Source organism: Heterodontus francisci, chromosome 6 (assembly GCF_036365525.1).
Source record: "Heterodontus francisci isolate sHetFra1 chromosome 6, sHetFra1.hap1, whole genome shotgun sequence".
In the NCBI taxonomy this organism is placed as follows: Eukaryota; Metazoa; Chordata; class Chondrichthyes; order Heterodontiformes; family Heterodontidae; genus Heterodontus; species Heterodontus francisci.
In genome coordinates, this window is record NC_090376.1 from 39,707,050 (window position 1) to 39,726,507 (window position 19,458).

At 46.5% G+C, this 19,458-nt stretch overlaps 1 protein-coding gene across 5 annotated transcripts in view; it reads right to left on the bottom strand.

Moving 5' to 3' along the window:
- Positions 1–19,458, bottom strand: part of LOC137371258 (protein furry homolog) — a 532,970-nt gene that overhangs the window by 203,373 nt on the left and 310,139 nt on the right. For all 5 annotated transcript variants that reach the window (XM_068033517.1, XM_068033516.1, XM_068033514.1 and 2 more), the window contains exons 31-32: positions 16,138–16,309; positions 2,763–3,019 (exon numbers count right to left, since the gene is read on the bottom strand). In XM_068033517.1, the coding sequence (XP_067889618.1) occupies positions 2,763–3,019; positions 16,138–16,309 (429 nt within the window). The remainder of the gene's footprint in view (positions 1–2,762; positions 3,020–16,137; positions 16,310–19,458) is intronic.

Consider the following 19,458-nt stretch of genomic DNA (forward strand, 5'->3'; position numbering starts at 1 on the left):
AAAGCATAAACACACAGACTGAAATATAAATGTTCCCTTTTTACCTTAGCCACACACACACACACACACACACACACACACACACACACACACACACACACACACACACACACACACACACACACACACACACGTTAATTGGAAAAATAAAGGAATTTTTGTTTGTAGAGCTGAATACTTGCTCATTCTTGAAGAAACAGCAGATGAAATATGTTGCGTTCCAAAACTGGCATACAGTCTGGCATCTGAGTATACGTAATCGGGTCACTGGGGTCTTCAGAACAGTTCTTTTCAAGCGGCGTTGAGAATTAATTTAGCAGACATTTCTTCAAAGACAGGAGACGAGATGAGTTGACACAGTGGACTTCTCAGGGTCTTTTCGAGAGGTGCTGGAAAGCTGAGCTGGGTTGTGGTATTCTTTCCTTCCTTGAGAATTCTATTCCCTCTTTGGAAGATATCTTCCTTTTTATACAGTGCAACCCTAATGCAATACAATTCAAAAGCGGAACCGACAACAGGCGGTCAGCCTTCAGACCTCCATCAATCTTGACCTATCATTTCTTTTTAAACAACTTCTCCGAGTGTCCAAAGTTCTCTGTTGTTTATTGAGCAGGAAGTCAGGTGGCTTCCCAGAAAGGTTTGTTGTTGTTGCTGGAAGTCAAGTGATTTCACAGAAAGGCTTGTTTTCCTCACAAGACCTGTCAGTGCCCCTTTTAAAAAAACATTTCCAGGGACTGTTTTTACAAAAAGTCAAGTGGCCTTTACATGACTCCCTTTGAAAACCCCAAAGTTTAACATTTCTTCAATATTTCAAAAATGCATCCTCAAAAAATATAACAAAAGCAAGAGGCATTTTCGTAACAGTACCCTGTGCCCCACGAGGCCTACCCCCCCCCCCCCCACCCTCCACAGCACAAGCTGCCCTCACTGCAGCACATTTCCCCCTCCCCCCAACAAACCCCTCCCTTTGCCTCACCAGGGCCCAGCCAATTGTCTCCAGCAAGGCCTCAAACACTTACCTTGGTTCCGGGGCCTCCTCCATTGCTGCTTCTCTCGCTGGTTGCAGCCCAGCACTGGTCACCTCTCCTGATGGCGCTGCTGGGACTGAGAGCTGCTGGCCTGTTGATTGGCTGGCTGCTTTTGTAGGCGGGACTTCCTCCCTCAGAGGGGTAGAAGTCCTGCCCAAGGCCAATTAAGGGCCTGGGCCAAGTAAAATCACTGTGTGGCTTCCCCGGTGAAGCAAGGCTCGCCCCGACTTTGTGGCTGGTGGGTGCAACCTCCTGTTCAATATAAAATTCTGTCCCTGGTCCACTTGGCTAGCCTAATTTTCCCAGCACTAGATCCAGCAATGCCTCCTTTCTAGTTGGGGTGAGAGCATACTGATCGAGGAAGTTCTCCTGAACACAATCCAGAAATTCCTCCATCTCCTTTCCCTTTACTCTAAAATTATCTTCTGTGAATGTTCAATAAATTAAATAGCTCTGTGAGGGCTGGGATAGTTTGTAAATACTAATAAGGAACTTTGAAAATGTCAACACTTCACTTAGAGAATTCTCAATAGTCTGTTCCATAAGGATGAAAGGACTCAAATGAAGTGACCTATTGTTATTTCCAGATGCTTACAGCCTAAGGGTTCATTCAAGGGAGAATGCTGTTGCAAAGTAGATATTATTTGCATCGGTAGGAACGCTTAATAATAGTTAAATAATTTATATATTGTGGTAAAGTTTATAGATATACCATGTGACTATGTTTAAATGAAACTGGTAAAACTTCAAGAGTTTTTAAGAATATAGTAGACAATTAGATTTTTTTAACGATATAATTAAATTAGATTACTTTTTATATCAGAACAGATTTTTATATAATTACTAGTGAGTTACATTCATAGAGGGGTAGGACATGATGTAACAAAATCAGAAAACTTAGGAATATTTCTCGATCTTTCAACTTCATTGGGGCTGTGAAACAAGGTGATATCGGATTGGTTGCCTATTTTCCACCTTCACTGAAGCTGAAAGTTCTGGTCTGTATTTTTCTCTGTTCTGTAATGTAAATAAAAAAGTAGTGTGAGTGTAAAATGGGTTTCCTTTACAGATACAGGTGAACAATGCCAATGTGTTACCTGTGTTTTTGGTTATATTGCACTAAAGTAACATAATATAAACCGGCTGATTTTCATTTCCAGTAACATCAATGGAAGTGAAAATGAGAAAGTTTCTATGATGGGCAGCCGATCCACAACCACAATTTTACGTCTGGCAGCAAGTTGAAAATCTACCCCGCGTATAAGGTATTTGGATATTGACAGTGAATCTTGGTCTTCTGTTGTCTTTTCTGGCCTATTTAATCTGGTGCACTTTTATGTTGTTATGCTTTAATTATAACTACATTATATTATTTTAGTGCAATATAACCAAAAACACAAGTAACATATTGGCATTGTTCACCTGTATCTGTAAAGGAAACCCATTTTACACTCGCACTACTTTTTCTGGAATGGGTGACTAATATGCAACAAGAGCTTTATTCCTGATTGATAAATTGAAAATCTACCCCACAGATTGCTTTATCTTTACTGAAAATAAAATGTAACACTTGCATGTTATAAAGCCAAATTTAGCATATTTTGTATTAGTAATGTCGAGAAATTTAACCATTTCATGCTATATATGTCAAACTTAAATCATTTCAGTGTTAAAATGCACAGGAAATGAGATTAAATTCATGGCATTCATAGTTAAGGAAAAATAAAGCATTACCTTGGCAGTCATATACATGAGGTTATTAAGAACCAGAGAAGTGGCCTGTGGAGACCCCCAGCCATTTCCTTTCAATCCATATTCCTTAATCATTTCCTCCTCCTTGTAGTTCGCTTGTTCATCAGGAGTTTGTGGGTTTGATGTTATGGGAAGAAGTCCACCATCCACTAGCTCAATATTATGAAGCCACGGCAAAAGATAGGTGAGCATAATTTGCCGGCCATTTGGGTGAGTGGTTGGAAATCTCTGGCTAACCTCTGGTCAAGAGATGTAAACAAAACATTGTCATCCCTCAGTATTTCTAAAACTATACATGTAACAATACTGATCCTGTCAGTGCAAAATAGCCTAGAAATTACCACATTTTATTGTTATGGTTAATGTTTAAGATACAAACTCCTTTCATTCTTCCTTTAGGAAGTGCTAAATCACTTCATATTTGTACAATATTATTCACAGTATTTTCCAGTTTGTAAGGAAATCCCAAACATGAAGAAGAAATACTGAAAGCAGATGTCTTCTGTTTTTCCATGTTGCAAGAGAAAAACTTTATAAAATAACAATTTTTGTTTTGAGGCATACAGAAGAAAACATATACTGTGGTGGCTGGCATCATGGCCGTAATTTTACGGGGCCTTTGGGGGTGGGCTTGGAGACGGGAAGGCTGGGAAAATGGCATGGGAAGGCATCGGGTGGTGTGCAAAATGCCTTCCCGCCAAATCATTTTACCAGCAGATGGCCCGCCTATTTGGAGCCCAATTGAGCCATTTAATTGGCCAATTGAGGGTCACATCTCATTTCTGCTGGCATTTTACCGGCAGCAGGGCGGCACAGTGGCGCAGTGGTTAGCACCACAGCCTCACAGCTCCAGCGACCCGGGTTCAATTCTGGGTACTGCCTGTGTGGAGTTTGCAAGTTCTCCCTGTGTCTGCGTGGGTTTCCTCCAGGTGCTCTGGTTTCCTCCCACAGCCAAAAGACTTGCAGGTTGATAGGTAAATTGGCCATTATAAATTGTCCCTAGTATAGATAGTAGGGGAATATAGGGACAGGTGAGGATGTGGTAGGAATATGGAATTAGTGTAGGATTAGTATAAATGGGTGGTTGTTGGTCGGCACAGACTCGGTGGGCCGAAGGGCCTGTTTCAGTGCTGTATATCTAAATCTAAAAAAAATCTAAAAATCCTCTGGTGTTTGGGGTGACCACCAGGTATACCCTGGCAGCCTCCCAGCAAGCTCCAGGGGGAGAGGCCTCCTTTTTTGAGCCACGAAGGGTCCTCCAGCGGTAACGGCCGCACAGCGGCAAGGCACTGCCTGCCCACAGGGGCAACCAACCCTCACCCTCCCAGCTGCACCCCATGCTGGAAGCTGCCTGACTGGCTCCAGCATCCCCAGACTCCACTTACCTGGATGTGAGGGCTCACATCCATCGATGCACCCTCATCCTCCAGGTGCAGTCCCAGCAATGGTGACTGCTCCGGCTGCACTGCTGACCTTCTGTGGCAGCAGCTTAATTGGCAGCCACCTGTAAAATGCTGTCCATGGTCTCTCCGCCCGCTGAAGTAGGGTCACCCCTTGCTTTTGGCCCTGGCGGCGGAGCCTGGCACTGAAAAATCCAGGCCCATGGTTGGAACAGCAGTGCATGAAAATCAAAATCAATTACTAAGGAAATAATGCAACAGCTTTTGTCTTGTGATACAAATCATTGCTATTTTTGATGGTACACAGCTGCTTGACTTTAGAAATTATGGGGTAGATTTTCAACTTGTGGTTTAGCTGCCCATTATACGAACATACGACCTAGGAGCAGGAGTAGGCCATTCCACCCCTCAAGCATGCTCCATCATTTGATAAGATCATGGCTGATCTGATTGCGGCCTCAACTCTACTTTCCTGTCTACCTGCTATAACCTGTGACTCCCTTGTTAATGAAGAATCTATCTAACTCAGCCTTAAAAATACTCAGAGATCCTGCCTCCATTGCTCTCTGGGGAACAGAAATCCACAGACTAACAAGCCTCTGAGAGAAAATATGTCTCCTCATCTCCGTCTTAAATGGAAAACCCCTAATTTTTAAACTGTGTCCCCTAGTTCTAGTCTCTCCCATAAGGGGAAACATCATCTCAGTATCCACCCTGTCAGGATCTTATGGCTGGGATCCCTATGGCGGAACCAGAAGTTGGCAGAACTTCCGCTTCTGACATTTTTACCGTTTTGCACGCAATTTTACATGCAAATCAACGATGCAGCGATGGGCACATCAGGCACATGCGATCATGCGGCGGAACCTACTTTCATTGATGGAACCCACCATCACTCGGTCAAGCACCATGAGCGCCACGGCTATAAATCATTCTGCATTCTAAGCCTCAAGGAGCAGCAGCCTTCGTCGTATGTAAGTTTCCTCAGATTTTTTTTAAAATTTAGAGATACAGCACTGAAACAGGCCCTTCGGCCCACCGAGTCTGTGCCGACTAATTTAATTAGTGCAATTGAATTGTTTACTCAGTTTTAACTGCTTTTCCCTTCGTTAATTTTTCAAACCCAGCATCAACTCCCCATAATTTTTTTTGTCTACAGCAAAAACTAAAAAATGTCAGCCAACAGGCAGCATCCTGCCCCACGGTTCAGTGATGCCTCCCTGCAGCTTCTCCTCCAGGCTGTCAGTGAAAGGCAGGAGGTCCTCTTCCTTGCGAATGTAGTCAGAAGACCCTCCAGCTTGACCAAGGCAGCCTGGATGGAGGTGGCAGACGAGGTTTTGGACCGTGGGGTTATGCGATGAACCTGGAAATGTGTCAATGTCTTGCTCAGATTGGCGAGGGTAAGTGGTCTTGCCGAAGCTATTCCATTGCTTTTCTCACTGGCTCTGTGTGTATAAGGCAGAGGGCAGATAAGGCAAACAGTGGAATGCATGAGCAGCCTTGGTGCCATACACTGAATGATTGTGATGAAAGTTGATAATTGCCATTTTTTATGTGCTTGGAGGTGTGTATGTTTACAAAGAACAAAGAACAGTACAGCACAGGAATAGGCCATTCGGCCCTCCAAGCCTGCGCCGATCTTGATGCCTGTCTAAACTAAAACCTTGTGCACTTCTGGGGACCGTATCACTCTATTCCCATCCTATTCATGTATTTGTCAAGATGCCTCTTAAACGTCGCTATCGTATCTGCTTCCACCACCTCCCCCGGCAGCAAGTTCCAGGCACTCACCACCCTCTGTGTAAAGAACTTGCCTCGCACATCCCCACTAAACTTTGCCCCACTCACCTTAAACCTATGTCTCCTAGTAACTGACTCTTCCATCCTGGGAAAAAGCTTCTGACTATCCACTCTGTCCATGCCACTCATAACTTTGTAAACCTCTATCACGTCGCCCCTCCACCTCTGTCGTTCCAGTGAAAACAATCCGAGTTTATCCAACCTCTCCTCATAGCTAATGCCCTCCAGACCAGGCAACATCCTGGTAAACCTCTTCTGTACCCTCTCCAAAGCCTCCACGTCCTTCTGGTAGTGTGGCGACCAGAATTGCACGCAATATTCTAAATGTGGCCTTACTAAGGTTCTGTACAGCTGCAGCATGACTTGCCAATTTTTATACTCTATGCCCCAAACGATGAAGGCAAGCATGCCGTATGCCTTCTTGACTACCTTATCCACCTGCGTTGCCACTTTCAGTGACCTGTGGACCTGTTCGCCCAGATCTCTCTGCCTGTCAATACTCCTAAGGGTTCTGACATTTACTGTATACTTCCCACCTGTATTTGATCTTCCAAAATGCATTACCTCACATTTTTCCGGATTAAACTCCATCTGCCATTTCTCTGCCCAAGTCTCCAACCGATCTATATCCTGCTGTATCCTCTGACAATCATCATGACTATCCACAACTCCATCAACCTTTGTGTCGTCTGCAAACTTACTAATCAGACCAGCTACATTTTCCTCCAAACCATTTATATATACTACAAACAGCAAAGGTCCCAGCACTGATCATTACGGAACACCACTAGTCACAATCCTCCATTCAGAAAAGCACCCTTCCACTGCTACCCTCTGTCTTCTATGACCGAGCCAGTTCTGCATCCATCTTGCCAGCTCACCTCTGATCCCGTGTGACTTCACCTTTTGTACCAGTCTGCCATGAGGGACCTTGTCAAAGGCTTTACTGAAGTCCATATAGACAACATCCACTGCCCTTCCTTCGTCAATCATCTTCGTCACTTCCTCAAAAAGCTCAATCAAGTTAGTGAGACACGACCTTCCCTTTACAAAACCATGCTGCCTCTCGCGAATAAGTTCATTTGTTTCCAAATGGGAGTAAATCCTGTCCTGAAGAATCCTCTCTAATAATTTCCCTACCACTGACGTAAGGCTCACCGGCCTATAATTTCCTGGATTATCCTTTCTACCCTTCTTAAACAAAGCAACAACATTGGCTATTCTCCAGTCCTCTGGGACCTCACCTGTAGCCAATGAGGAGACAAAGATTTCTGTCAAGGCCTCAGCAATTTCTTCCCTTGCCTCCCTCAGTATTCTGGGGTAGATCCCATCAGGCTCTGTGGACTTATCTACCTTAATGCTTTGCAAGACGCCCAACACCTCCTCCTTTTTGATAACGACATGACCGAGACTATCTACACTCACTTCCCTAGACTCATCATCCACCAAGTCCTTCTCTTTGGTGAATACTGATGCAAAGTACTCAGTCAGTACGTCGCCCATTTCCCCTGGCTCCACGCATAGATTCCCTCCTCTGTCCTTGAGTGGGCCAACCCTTTCCCTGGTTACCCACTTCCTCTTTATATACGTATAAAAAGCCTTAGGATTCTCCTTAATCCTGTTTGCCAATGACTTTTCATGACCCCTTTTAGCCCTTCTGACTCTTTGCTTAAGTTCCTTCCTCCTTTCTTTATATTCCTCAAGGGCTTCGTCTGTTCCTCGCCTTCCAGCCCTTATGAATGCTTCTTTTTTCTTTTTGACTAGGCTCACAATATCCCTCGTTACCCAAGGTTCCCGAAACTTGCCAAACTTATCCTTCTTCCTCACAGGAACATGCCGATCCTGGATTCTAATCAACGGACATTTGAAAGACTCCCACGTCAGATGTTGATTTACCCTCAAACATCCGCCCCCAATCTAAATTCTTCAGTTCCTGCCTAATATTGTTATAATTAGCCTTCCCCCAATTTAGCACCTTCACCCGAGGACTACTCTTATCCTTATCCACAAGTACCTTAAAACTTATGGAATTATAGTTACTGTTCCCGAAATGCTCCCCTACTGAGACTTCGACCACTTGGCTGGGCTCATTCCCCAATACCAGGTCCAGTACGGCCCCTTCCCTAGTTGGACTATCTACATATTGTTTCAAGAAGCTCTCCTGGATGCTCCTTACAAATTCTGCCCCATCCAAGCCCCTAGCACTAAGTGAGTCCCAGTCAATATAGGGGAAGTTAAAATCACCCACCACTACAACCCTGTTACCTTTACAACTTTCCAAAATCTGTCTACATATCTGCTCCTCTACCTCCCGCTGGCTGTTGGGAGGCCTGTAGCAAACCCCCAACATCGTGACTGCACCCTTCCTATTCCTGAGCTCCACCCATATTGCCTCGCTGCATGACCCCTCCAAGGTGTCCTCCTGCAGTACAGCTGTGATATTCTCCTTAACCAGTAATGCAACTCCTCCTCCCCTTTTACATCCCCCTCTATCCGTCTGAAGCTTCTAAATCCCGGAACATTTAACTGCCAATCCTGTCCTTCCCTCAACCAAGTCTCTGTAATAGCAACAACATCATAGTTCCAAGTACTAATCCAAGCTCTAAGTTCATCTGCCTTACCTGTTATACTTCTCGCATTGAAACAAATGCACTTCAGACCACCAGTCCCGCTGTGCTCAGCAACATCTCCCTACCTGCTCTTCCTCTTAGTCTTACTGGCCCTATTTACTAGTTCCCCCTCAGTTATTTCACCTGCTGTCCTACTGCTCTGGTTCCCACCCCCCTGCCACACTAGTTTAAACCTTCCCGAGTGACGCTAGCAAACCTCGCAGCCAGGATATTTGTGCCCCTCCAGTTTAGATGCGACCCGTCCTTCTTGTACAGGTCCCACCTGTCCCTGAAGAGATCCCAATGATCCAGATATCTGAAACCCTCCCTCCTACACCAGCTGTTCAGCCACGTGTTTAGCTGCACTATCTTCCTATTTCTAGCCTCACAGTTTAAAGCAGAGATTGACAGATTTCTAAATACCAATGACATAAGGGGCTATGAGGATCTTCTTTGGCCTCCTTATCTCGAGAGACAATGGATAAGCGCCTGGAGGTGGTCAGTGGTTTGTGAAGCAGCGCCTGGAGTGGCTATAAAGGCCAATTCTAGAGTGACAGGCTCTTCCACAGGTGCTGCAGAGAAATTTGTTTGTCGGGGCTTTTACACAGTTGGCTCTCCCCTTGCGCCTCTGTCTTTTTTCCTGCCAACTACTAAGTCTCTTCAACTCGCCACACTTTAGCCCCGTCTTTATGGCTGTAGTGTGGGAAAAAGGCATTGAAATGGATCATTAGTCATGATCGTATTGAATGGCAGGGCAGGTTCGATGGGCTCAATGGCCTATTCCTGATCCTATGTTCCTATGTGCGAAAGCCAGTCCAGAATGAGTGATGTCATTGCATGTATATCATGGGTGTGATGCATCTTTTGACATGTCATTAAATCTGCACTGTTTCCTGCAGGACAAATGCATCCACAACAAGCAGGAATGGGAAAAGACAAGTGGAGGTGTCCCAGACATCAGAATCCTGACACTGGCTGAAGAGGAAGTGGTAGAAATAGTGATAGAGGAGGGAGTGAGAGTAATCGCAGATGGCAAGGCAGGATCCTCAAGGCGTAAGGATGAAGTGCCATCTTCAGTCTTGCAGCCATATGTGCACACCAAAAGAAAGTGTGTGAACCCATGCTCAGCTGATGTTTAATGTGCCTCTGTTTGTGTCTCCACTGCAGGTGCCCGCACACGAGTGACAGAACGCCGTGAGGCCCAAGACTCTGCCTCTGGGGATGAAGATGCCAATGCCCCAGAGGGTGCATCGTCACCTGCCTCATATTCCACCTCCAGCAGCGCAGATACATCCACACAATCCGCGGGGGGGGTTTAAGATTAGAAGCTGGGTCACAATCTGGTGTGCACGACAGACACATCCCAGCAGCTGAGGGGGCATGTGCCAGCCGGGTCTCCTGACACGTTTTTCATTACGAACATGCCTTACATTTGTAGTTCTGTGGTCACTCCCTTATATTCCTTGCATAGCTGTGTTTGCAGTTCCATCGTAATCCAGAAAAGATTTGATCTGCCAGTCACATCAAACTGCTGTAATGTTGTAGCATCCAATGCCTTGATGCAGGGCAATATTTCCATGGAGACACAGGTCGCTTTCAATGAAGTTGATAGCTACAGGCCATTAGGCACGTCTCTACTGCAGGTGCACGTGCTGTTGTCAGAACAGCCCTTTATTTTGATTACAGCAATGAATGAGACCTCCGACGTATGTGAACATATTTGGAGAATGTTTTCTCTCCTCCCAACGTTCCTTTATGAAGTGCCTCAATGTTGGCTGAAATGTACAAATATGAGGTTCTCTCCAATGTCCCTTGCATGTCTCTCCATGGCCCTGATATCCATAAAGGCATCATTCGCATTGTTGTTCTCCTCCTCTTCATAGTCATCCTCATCTGACAAAGACTGTTGTTCCTCCTGTTCCTCCGCATGCAAAATATTATCGCATCTAATTGCCAGGTTGTGCAATGTACAGCAGACAACAATTATTCATGAGACCCTCTGTGGCACGTACTGAAGAGCACCCCCAGACCAGTCAATGCAGTGGACACGCATTACCAACATGTCAATGGTATGTTTGATGATGGCTCTGGTAGATGCGTGAGCAGCACTGCATTGTATTGCTCTTCAGATGAACTTTGGGGATTCTGCACTGGTGTCATCAACTATGTCCAAAGTGGGTAATCCTTGTCACCCAGGATTCAGCTGTCTACTTCAGCTGGTATGTCAAAAATTCCAAGCAACTGTGAGTTGCTCAAAATGTATGAGTCGTGACAGCTCCCTGGGAAACAAGCATAAACCTGCATGATTCTTCTCCTGTGGTCGCAAACCAGTTACATGTTCCAACAGTGGAAGCCTTTGCGATTCACAAATACAGCAGGCTGGTCCTAGGGAGCTCTAATGGTTGTATGAATGCAGTCGATCACCTCTTACACTCTAGGGAACCCAGCGATGGAGCCGACGGCTGCAGACCTTGTTGCCTGGCTGTCCTCGTCTATAGGTAAGTAGATGAAATCATTGGCATGACAAAATAGGGCATTGGTCACCTCTTTGATGCACCTATGGGTTGCAAACATATGCCACATATGTCACCCGTTGATCCCTGGAAGGCTAGCAAAAAAATTGTTTGCAGCAGTAACCTTGATGGCAACTGGTATGGGATTCCTACCAAACCCAAGCAGTTGCAGGTCATGCTGCAGGATCCTACAAATTTCTGTGACCATGTCACGCGACGTACTTAGATGTCTCTGGCATTGCCTCTCTGACATATGAAGGTAATTTGTCCTTGTCCCGAGGATGCAATGACATGCCAGTGCCCGCCTTCGATAATGCCGTTCCTGGATGTTATCATTCCAAACATACTCACCTTCTTGTTCTGCTTGCTGCTGCCATTCAGGCATCATCTGTTGAGGGAAAACAGCCCTCCTTAAGTTGCTCCCTCTGCTCTTCTTCCCATAGTAGGAGACAAATTGGGTGTCTGAGACCCATGCCCTTGCAACTTTGCAAATAATGAAATGAGAAGAACGTTCCAATTCAGCCTTCTGTTGCCAGTCAGCTGAACGTTCGAGGCAATGGTCAGGTCGCTTTTCCGTGCCTTAAAATTGCACCCACCATCATTGGTCTCCTCTCACTCAATCTGCAATCCTTGAATGGCTATGTGGTGCGCATTATCGTTCTAGAAAATGGTGCATGTACAATTTAAGGCATGTTTCCCCACCTTCCAACCTCTTCCTGCCACCTTCCAGCCTGCACCCATCACTCTTGACTCACCCAATGTAATCTTTCACCTTCCCTCTGTTACCATTGAACCCCCACCACTACCTCCGCTGCCCCCGCAATTACCTTGGACCAGGTCATAATCAAATTATTCATGCCATCCCTCCCCTCTGTTCCTACTCCCGTTACCATCCAAATGCCCACTCTGATCCTTGATCCTCCTCAATCCACCTTAATGTTATTGCCGAGTCCCATTCCCCTCCCTATGATGTTGCAGAATACCCACACCTAAGTCTCGATCTTCTCCCCTACAGAATCTATTTGCCCTGTATTTGCCTTGTGACCATTCCCTCTGCCAGCCAGTACCCTGAATTCGCCCCACAGGTCCCTGATGTTGACAGCACTCAGCCCTCCCTTTAGGCCCCTCATAACCATCTGTTGACTGTAATGCTCAAATTAAATCCACCACTCCTGAAGCCACTCACAGCCAGCTTCAGCAGCAATAACAACCATTATACACCCTGGATGCTCCCCTCCTCCCTCCCCTGCTCCTCCATGCACCCGATAACCCCACCCTTTGTCCTCCCCAAGTACCCTCCCCTGCTTCTCTAATCCCAGCCTGTCTCCCAGAGTACCCTCTCCTGCTTCACCATGCACACCTCCCATACCTTCCCTGTCATCCCGAGAAGAATGGCCCTTGCTGGTACCGAGTCTGGAGACAAACATCCATTTCAATGTTGGCCTTCCTTGTGCCGCTGAGTTCAAGACATGAAACCACTGACCTCAGACACAACTGCACAAAGCTAAGTAGTATACTCTAGGTTTAGATGAATGTGAACCGGGTGGCACGGGAAACTAGCCACCTCTAACTTAATCTGGCAGGTAGGACTTAATTTGAAGGCTGCATTTTCTGACAACACAACCACTAGGTGGTGCAGTACTGGCAGATGCACAAATACAGCCTCATTGACAGAAATGTCACTGTCTGCAACATCTCAGGCAGCTGCCAGTAATGAAGATGGCACTGCTCAATATAACACAAAAAAAGAATTGAACACAAACCCGCTCACCCCTCAATGGCTGTGATCGCCGCCTCCACCCCCCCCCAACAGTACCCTCTCGTGATCGCTGTTTATGTTCCCCAGTCCCTCCTGCGATTGCCGCCTCAATTGTCGCATTCAGTTTCTCGCTTCCCCCTTGCACTTGCCTTCCCGCTGCTCCCTCCTGCCGCTTCACACTGTTTGCTGCTCCATCTCGTCATTCTCTTCTGTGCCCACTGGTCACCGCTTCCTCCCGCCGCTCGCTCCCTGCCGCACCGGCCGGAGAAGCAGAGGGTTGGTGGGGGAGGGGGAGCAAGCGGGGTGCTAATGGCGAGGCGGGAAGCGAGCGGTGGGATGGAGCTGCGACCAGTCAGGAGCTGGGAAATGGAGCAGCGAACAGGCAGGCACGGGAGAGAACAGGGAATAGAAGTTGCGAATGAGGTGCCGATTGCGGGAGGGAGCGGGGAGGAGAAGTGACGAATGGGGTGCTGATTGCAGGAGGGAGTGGGGAAGAGAAGCAGCGAATGAGGCGCTGATTGCAGGAGGGAGTGGGGAAGAGAAGCAGCGAATGAGGCGTTGATTGCGGGAGGGAGTGGGGAAGAGAAGCAGCGAATGAGGCTTTGATTGCGGGGGGGAGTGGGGAAGAGAAGCAGCGAATGAGGCGTTGATTGCGGGAGGGAGCGGGGAAGAGTAGTGGCGATTGAGGCCGCTTTCCAAAACTCACGCTGGAGTCTGATGTCCTTTTGCATGATGACATCTGATGCATGCACAGATTAGTACTAGCAAGCTGGCAAAGCTTGGGTGCATTTAACTGGTCAGCCGCAGGCCTTCCAGGGGATCAGGGACCCTCGTGAAGGAAGTCCTGCCCTCTGAGAGCTGCTGGCCAATCAGAGGCCGGCAGCTCTTTAACTGAGCATTGCCACTGTGGAGACGGTGGCTGTTGCCGGTGGAGCACCCACCCAAGGCCTAGGAGAGGCACTGGACCCAGGCCACAGGTAGGTCAGGGCAGGAGGGGTCTTGCGAGATGGGAGGGTCATGGGGGAAGGGGTTGTAGGGGGGCCAGTACCAAGGGCAGGGGAGGTGGCTCTCAGCGTGACCCCTTTCCTTATGTTGGGTCTTTCATCCAGGCACTGTGCCTTTTAACAAAGGACCCCACCTGGAGCCAGCAAGCAACCCAGCTGTGCTTTCCGTGCCTCAGCTAATTGCGGCGGCAGTGGGATCAGGCCTTTAATTAGGCATTAATTGCCCACTTAAGGACCTCAATTGGCGGAGGGTCGGGAAGACCGTTGACGGGCCTTCATATCCCAGACTTAATTTCGGCAGAGGTTCCCCCCATCCCACCACCATCCCACCCCATTATATGCTCTCACCACCTGAAAACCCGGCGTGGGGGAGAGCAGAAAATTCCCCCCTTTATGTCGTCTTCACAACTTATTCTCCGATCTATCCTTGTGTCATCAGCAAATTTAGCAACCATACATTCCGTCCCTTTATCCAAATCATTGATACAGACTGTAAATAGTTGATGCCCCAACACTGATCCCTGCGGCACTCCACTAGTTATGGAAGTGAAAATTGGGCTGTTTCTATAATGGTCAGCTAATCAGCAATGCCAGTTTTACATCTGGGCATCAGTTTGAAAGCCAGCACCATGCTAAGCTGTTAGATTACTTCCTGCATTTATGGATTTAAGTTTTGCTTAAGAAATATTCACAAACATTTATGATTGTCATCATTCATGGTGGAAAGAAATATCCAAGACATTGTTCCAATAAGAAATGTGTGTATTTATATTCACGTTTTGTTTTTTGGCAACTAACAGCTTAATTCCGAATGACATCCTTATTTCTTTTACCAATGGAGGCACGAATGACTTCAGTGCTGACTGTAACTCTCAATGAGTTTCCAGTGGGAAACTGAGGGTATCAGTCCATTTTTGACCCATGCATGAGGCCACGCTGATTTTAACTATCAGGTTTCATTATTATACCGCCAGTTTACTTCCTGTTCAGAATCACCAAGTAGTGGCTGTCGGCCTGCAGAAAATCAGGCAGCCCATGAAAACTCAGGCATGCAGACAGGTGTTCTGACAGAGGGTCTGTATAGGGTCCCATGGAGAGAACGGTTTGAGGGGCGGAGGGTGTGCGGGAGTTGGGAGAGAATCTGGGGTCAGGGAAGAGTTCAACTTTTACTTGTAAGGCCTAGGAAAAACTCCTGCTCCTCCTTACCCCACACACAAAAGTGAGAAAGTTACATTTTTTACAGAGCCTCTTGAAGAAATGCTGGCTGCCTTTAAGCAGTGTTCTGGGAGTGATCAAATTCTAGGCCTTTGGGTCGACTGAAAATTTACTGGTGTTCCCGAGGACGCAGTTCAAAACATTTGGCCTGTTTTTCTGAACTGTTCTCCATCAGGATCTATAGGTACTGGTCAGTTAAATAATCTTTCATATACAGTGTCATTTGCAAAGGTTTTGTGGGTTCCAAAGCTGTATGAATGAAATGTTTGAGCTGAATCTTAACTCCCATAAACAGGTGTGTTAGGTTGAGTGAGATGCGAACACTTGAAAAATCTCAAACTTGACCCCAATTTGATCCAACCTGTCCACATCTGGGTTTTACAGAGAAGGGACAAAAAGTGGACAGGTGCTTCTAGGAGGCAGGTTGGCTAATTAAATATCTTAATGAGGCTGGCAATCTCTGATTTAACCTACTTTGCAGGTTTAACCAAGGTTGGTCAAAATTCGCAGGCTTAGGGAAACCTGGCAGCTGCAGGGAGGCAAGGATAGCTTCAGGTATTCCCACAACCATCAGACCACCTTCCCCCCAGGGAGTAGGGGATTGGACTTTCCCACACTCCCACAAGAAACAGCAGCAGATGGCTGTGGCCTGCTGCAGAGCTTCCCCCAACTGGAAGCCATGCCTGCCAATCAGGCTGACTTCTGGTCAAGCCAAAACTGTGAAGTCAAAACTCCATAGCATGCAGAGAAACCCAAAATTCCGGGTTTCCTGACAGAAACTCCATCCCTCCTGCCTCTGCAATCCGCCCATCAAGATTCAGCCCTTTCACTTAATACTGGTTAAATGCAAATTTAACTGCTTGAAAAATACAGAAAGAGTAACATTAAAGCTTTGTCATAATTGGCTGATTTTATTTTGTCTTTGCTAATGGGTTTACACTGCATGGGTGTAAAAACTGCACATTTTCACCTTTAATTTGTGCTCATTATTCACCAGAAGATAAAAATATGCCGTAAAAGAACATTATTTTCATGTATCTAATATATTAGAGAATACCTGAAAACATAGGAAGTGTGAGCTCAGGGTACATCCTTGCTAATTCATTTGACAGTTGAGACAATGATACAGAATACAGATGAGGTAATGGTCCATGTGTTCCAAACAGAATACTATCAGGTTTCTGCTCAGCCACTTTTTTGGAATACAGGAATAGTTTTGCTTCCAGAATCTGAAAACAAGAATAGATTGTAAAATCAGCTGTTATAGCGACTTCTAACTAGATGCAGAAATACAATAAAAACTTGTTGGAGTCCTGGATTCATCACACAGTATGTACTACTTCTGTTAATCCTGGATTAAAATTGCTGCATTTGTGGGTTTAAGATCAGTGAGGGGAATCCATATTGGACAGCTCCTAAAACAGGCCCGAGAATCCTGATGTGCGATTAACCCGCGCCCTTTGCTTCTGATGCTTTATGCTGCCTGCAAATTCACATGATTTCTGCATGCAGCCAGCACTACTGCATGCCTCAGCAAAGGGCCCGAGTTTGTGTGAGGCTCGCACCACTTAAAGCCAGGCTGCACTACTTAAAGACAGCCAGCCGCTCTTAAGTGGGAGGTGCATTCTGGCTGTAGAAGTTTGCAACTACTTGTAGGAGCCTGAGCAGGAAGAAGAGTGAATTACAGTGCTACGGGGGAGAGAGCATGCTGCAAGGTTTTCTGGGGTGGCTGTTTGAGGGTAAATCAACATCTGACATGTGGGAGTCCTTCAAACGTCAGTTGATTAGAATCCAGGACCGGCATGTTCCTGTGAGGAATAAGGATAAGTTTGGCAAGTTTCGGGAACCTTGGATAAAAAAGGATATTGTGAGCCCAGTCAAAAAGAAAAAAGCATTCGTAAGGGCTGGAAGGCTAGGAACAGACGAAACCATTGAGGAATATAAAGAAAGGAGGAAGGAACTTAAGCAAGGAGTCAGGAGGGTATTGGCAAACAGGATTAAGGAGAATCCCAAGGCTTCTTATTTGTATATAAAGAGCAAGAGGGTAGCCAGAGAAAGGGTTGGCCCACTCAAGGACAGAGGAGGGAATCTATGCGTGGAGCCAGAGGAAATGGGCGAGGTACTAAATGAGTACTTTGCATCAGTATTCACCAAAGAGAAGGACTTGGTGGATGATGAGTCTATGGAAGTGAGTGTAGATAGTCTTGGTCATGTCGTTATCAAAAAGGAGGAGATGTTGGGCGTCTTGCAAAGGATTAAGGTAGATATGTCCCCAGGGCCTGATGGGATCTACCCCAGAATACTGAGGGAGGCAAGGGAAGAAATTGCTGAGGCCTTGACAGAAATCCTTGTATCCTCATTGGCTACAGGCGAGGTCCCAGAGGACTGGAGAATAGCCAATGTTGTTGCTTTGTTTAAGAAGGGTAGAAAGGATAATCCAGGAAATTATAGGCCGGTGAGCCTTACGTCAGTGGAAGGGAAATTATTGGAGAGGATTCTTCGGGACAGGATTTACTCCCATTTGGAAACAAATGAACTTATTAGTGAGAGGCAGCATGGTTTTGTGAAGGGGAGGTCGTGTCTCACTAACTTGATTGAGTTTTTTGAGGAAGTGACGAAGATGATTGATGAAGGAAGGGCAGTGGATGTTGGCTACATGGACTTCAGTTTGACAAGGTCCCTCATGGCAGACTGGTAAAGGTGAAGTCACACGGGAGCAGAGGTGAGCTGGCAAGATGGATACAGAACTGGCTCGGTCACAGAAGACAGAGGGTAGCAGTGGAAGGGTGCTTTTCTGAATGGAGGGATGTGACTAGTGGTGTTCCGCAGGGATCAGCGCTGGGACCTTTGCTGTTTGCAGTATATATAAATGATTTGGAGGAAAATGTAGCTGGTCTGATTAGTAAGTTTGCGGACGACACAAAGGTTGGTGGAGTTGTGGATAGTCATGAGGATTGTCAGAGGATACGGCAGGATATAGATCTGTTGGAGACTTGGTCGGAGAAATGGCAGATGGAGTTTAATCCGCACAAATGTGAGGTAATGCATTTTGGAAGGTCTAATACAGGTGGGAAGTATACAGAGGCGGCACAGTGGCGCAGTGGTTAGCACCGCAGCCTCACAGCTCCAGGGACCCGGGTTCGATTCTGGGTACTGCCTGTGCAGAGTTTGCAAGTTCTCCCTGTGTCTGCGTGGGTTTTCGCCGGGTGCTCCGGTTTCCTCCCACATCCAAAAGACTTGCAGGTGATAGGTAAATTGGCTGTTTTAAATTGCCCCTAGTGTAGGTAGGTGGTAGGGAATATGGCATTACTGTAGGGTTAGTATAAATGGGTGGTTGTTGGTCGGCACAGACTCGGTGGGCCGAAGGGCCTGTTTCAGTGCTGTATCTCTAAATAAGTAAATGGCAGAACCCTTAGGAGTATTGACAGGCAGAGAGATCTGGGCGTACAGGTCCACCGATCACTGAAAGTGGCAACGCAGGTGGATAAGGTAGTCAAGAAGGCAAACGGCATGCTTGACTTCATCGGTCGGGGCATAGAGTATAAAAATTGGCAAGTCATGCTGCAGCTGTACAGAACCTTAGTTAGGCCACACTTGGAATATTGCGTGCAATTCTGGTCACCACACTACCAGAAGGATGTGGAGGCTTTGGAGAGGGTACAGAAGAGTTTTACCAGGATGTTGCCTAGTCTGGAGGGCATTAGCTATGAGGAGAGGTTGGAAAAACTCGGATTGTTTTCACTGGAACAACGGAGGTGGAGGGGTGACATGATAGAGGTTTACAAAGTTATGAGTGGCATGGACAGAGTGGATAGTCAGAAGCTTTTTCCCAGGGTGGAAGAGTCAGTTACTAGGGGACATAGGTTTAAGGTGAGAGGGGCAAAGTTTAGAGGGGATGTGCGAGGCAAGATTTTTACACAGAGGGTGGTGAGTGCCTGGTAATTGTTGCCGGGGAGGTGGTGGAAGCAGGTACGATAGCGACGTTTAAGAGGCATCTTGACAAATACATGAATAGGATGGGAATAGAGGGATACGGACCCTGGAAGTGCTGAAGATTTTAGTTTAGACTGGCATCAAGATCGGCGCAGGCTTGGAGGGCCAAATGGCCTGTTCCTGAGCTTTACTGTTCTTTGTTCTTTGACACTGCAGTGGATGTTTTGATGAGGGGGTGGGGGTGTGGTGAAGAGGAGAGGGATGCCATCTATCCACAGGAAGCCATCCAGACAAACTTTGCAAGGGAAGTGGGACCAGATAATCTTGAATGTTAATGCCAGAAGTCAAACCCTGAGAATCTGGATGTAGTGCTGCAAAAAGTTCAGTGACCTCAAACAAATGTTGAAGGTCAGTGAATTCATCTTCAAATGCCATATCTCACCAA